This window comes from Ictidomys tridecemlineatus, chromosome 11 (assembly GCF_052094955.1).
Source record: "Ictidomys tridecemlineatus isolate mIctTri1 chromosome 11, mIctTri1.hap1, whole genome shotgun sequence".
Taxonomy (NCBI): Eukaryota; Metazoa; Chordata; class Mammalia; order Rodentia; family Sciuridae; genus Ictidomys; species Ictidomys tridecemlineatus.
In genome coordinates, this window is record NC_135487.1 from 55,689,969 (window position 1) to 55,693,217 (window position 3,249).

The 3,249-nt window shown below is 44.7% G+C and overlaps 1 protein-coding gene across 1 annotated transcript; it reads right to left on the reverse strand.

Moving 5' to 3' along the window:
* Window positions 1-290: 290 nt before the first annotated feature.
* Window positions 291-2,324, reverse strand: LOC101958416 (tripartite motif-containing protein 44). The gene has a single exon (XM_040288862.2). It carries the CDS (start codon window positions 2,288-2,290, stop codon window positions 1,121-1,123), a length of 1,170 nt encoding a protein of 389 aa, XP_040144796.2. The 5' UTR covers window positions 2,291-2,324; the 3' UTR covers window positions 291-1,120.
* Between the last annotated feature and the right edge of the window lie 925 nt (window positions 2,325-3,249).

A 3,249-nucleotide genomic window follows, 5' to 3' on the forward strand; every position in this document is an offset into this window, starting at 1 on the left:
AAAGACTCTTCCAAATCCTGCCCTTACTGTGTCCATTAGTCTTATTATATTATAAACTTGGTTCAGTACCAAGCAGATCACACCACTGAAAGTCATGGCATGCCTTAAAGTAGGTCCGACAGTCTTAAAAACAGTGTTTTTCAAATCCTCTTCTCTCCTGCAAGATGCAACTAGGATGATGTTGAGGTAGTAAGTGGCCTCTCTGGATGCAGTAAGTCTCTGCTTGATTTAATGGGATATTGTTCTGGTTTCTTAAGATAGTTTGCTGTTGACAGTCTCTGCTGACAAAATTATCCAGGTAAGTATAATGAATTACTTGTTATTTCCTGAAGATGTCATTTTTTAAAAAAAATTTCAGCTTTTAATCAGGTTTCTTTGATCGTCTTTTCTGCACTCCACCAGATCATTTCCTTTGCACCACCTCTTCATTGTTTTTTTTTCATTTCCACAGCACTGAATTATGAATCTGAAGTCCTGAATGACCTCATATGCTAAAAGTATCTGTCTTTTTTTTTTTTTTTTTTTTTTTTTAGCTTTTAACTCTTTCTCCAATTTCATTTTCAGGTCATCCATCCTAATTCACGGCATCACATTTTCACAAAGGTAGAACTGGACTATTGGAGACTGTGGACATGAGTCAGTAAAGCCCTACTTTGTCTTGTTTGTTTCATGCTTCAGAGTGAACAAAGTAGAGTTTTTGTTTGCAGGTAGGCAAAAACCCTCTAACTTCCTTTCATGATTAGTTCAGATCACTAATGAAGTATTACTGTTGACTTACACAACATTATAGGGGCTCGCTTTCCTGAGTAAGTTCAAAGCAGCCATTGAGGGGATACCTGAAGGGCCCTTCTTAGTTGCTCCTGGTTGATCAAAGAGGTTTCTTTGACTTATTGCAACAAGAGAATGAGAAGTACATAGTAAGCATAAAACTGGTCATTCCTTGGAGACATATGTGCCTGCTGTGGATCTAGAGGTATATCCTGTGGGAGTACATTTGTTGCTGGGCAGGCTTCAGAGAAGTCAGAAGCCGTTACATATACACAAGGGAAGGGGTTGTTTTCCACTCTGATGGCAAGCCTTCATGTGCTCTCTTATTCCCTGGCACTACTGGGTCCCCTTCCTAAGCACACCCTGCCCTTGGCTTAGCTGATTTGTTAGAGGTACCCAGTTGTTCCTTGGCCTGGGGCATCTGAGTCCTCGGCTTATCCATTCGGGACTGAAGGTCTGCCAGTATCTCAGTTAGATGATCTCTGTCCATTTCTTCCTGGATATCCACTAGATGAACAGCTTTATGCTCCTCATCAGCCAGCACTTGCTGAACTTTCTTAAATTCTTTTTGTATGAACTCCTTTATCTCTTTCTGAGTTACTTTAGGATCTGAACTCTTGAGCTTTAACTTTTCCACCAACTCTATAATGGCTGCCTTCACTCTAGTGGAGTCTTTGCTTATTAGTTCTTCAAAGGCTTCATCTAAGGTGTAAAGCTGGTGACCCTGCTGAGTCCCAAGGACACAGATGATGGGCCTGTCTTTCTGGGAGTAGGGGCTCAAATCAAGCCCTGGGTCTGCATACTTCCTCTTGGATGTTCTCTTTTCTTCCAGTGCTCTTTTTGGGTCGAATTTGCTTTCTGCCTTAGTTTCTCTTTCCGACACGCACCTTCCTTGGATGTCTTCTTCCATCATCTCGCTTTCTGGCTCACTGTCCTCCTCTTCACTCTCCTCACCGGTCTCGCTCCCTCCTTCCGAGTCACTGTCCTCCAAGGCGCTTTCTAGCTCCTGCCGCGGCGGCTCCACCTTGACCGTGATCTCTTCCTTCCCGGGCCTCTCCCCGCCGGCTCGCGAGGTCCTGGCCTGGAGGCCCTGCATGTTCTTGACCAGGTGGTGACTGGGGAACCTCCACTTGTGCTCGTCGGCGTGGCGGGTGCAGTAGTAGAAGCCGCATTCTCGGCACACTTCGTCGGCCCGCGGAGCCTGGTCGGGTTCGCACTGGTCACACGTGCCATCGTGCACCTCGTAGGCCGCGCACACTCTGGTGACCATGTGGGTGTTGTGATGTGGTCGAGGTCTCCGAGGCTCGCCGCTGCCCCTTGGCGAGGCCTCTTCGCTTCCCCTCCCCCGGCGCTGGGATCCGCGCCGCAGGAGTGGCCGCCTGGCTGGGGAGCGCGGCTCTGGGAAGCTGGACCTGGGGCTGAAGCAGCCCCCGCCGGGCAGCGAGCACTGCGCCTCCTGGTTGCTGGGTGTACTGGCGCCGAGCTCCGCTGGACTCCTGTTGATGTCATACTTTTTTAACATTCTGAATTCTAAGCTTTTTCACAATAAATTTCTCTCCCTCCTTCCCTCCTCTCTCCCTCCCTATCTTAGTATTATCTACTTTAACCTTTAACACTCAGACTAAATATTGCTTCTTTCACGAAATGTTTAACAAAACACGTTAACAGCCTGGATCACACACGTTTCTGTGTTTTGATGTTTAGAAGAAACTTGCTATAGAATCCTATTATTTTCTCATTGCCTGGCAATGCATTTTTCTTTTCCTAAGACAGTACACTCCTTGAAGGTAGGGACTGTGGCTTATCCATTTCATCATTAAGGTCTTAAATAGTGAAAAAAAAAATTTTTTTTAAGAACCTATACTAGTTGATGGATAATTATTTGCTAAATGATGAGTGAAAAACATTTAACTTAGCTATTTAAATGAAGACAACCGATTTAAAAAATATGAAATTAAGAAACGTCAGTAGGAAGCTGGGCCGCGGGCGCACACCTGTAATCCCAGTGGTTTGGGAGTCTGAGGCAGGAGGAAAGCGAGTTCAAAGCCAGTCTCAGCAAAAGCAAGGCACTAAGCAACTCAGTGAGACCCTGTCTCTAAATAAAATACAAAATAGGGCTGGGGATGTGGCTCAGTGGTTGAGTGCCCCTGAGTTCAATCCCTGCCCCCCCCCCAAAAAAAAAAAGAAAAGAAAAAGAAAAAGAAACTTCTGTAGGAAAGCATTTCAGTACATTGAAATGGTCGAAGATATTTTTGGACAAGACTAAAAACAGGAAACAAAGGCAAAAATTGACAAATGAGATTACATTTAAAAGCTTCTGCACAGCAATGAAAGCAATCAACAGGGTAAAGAGTCAACCTATAGAATGGGAGAAAATATTTGGAAAGTATGTATCTGATAAGGGATTGAGATACATAATGTATTTGGAACTCCAAAAACTCAATAGCATGTACACACACACACACACACACACACACACCC

Coding starts and splice junctions, on each gene's coding strand:
- LOC101958416 (XM_040288862.2), bottom strand. CDS start 2,290: ATGTTAAAAAAGTATGACATCAACAGGAGTCCAGCGGAGCTCGGCGCC.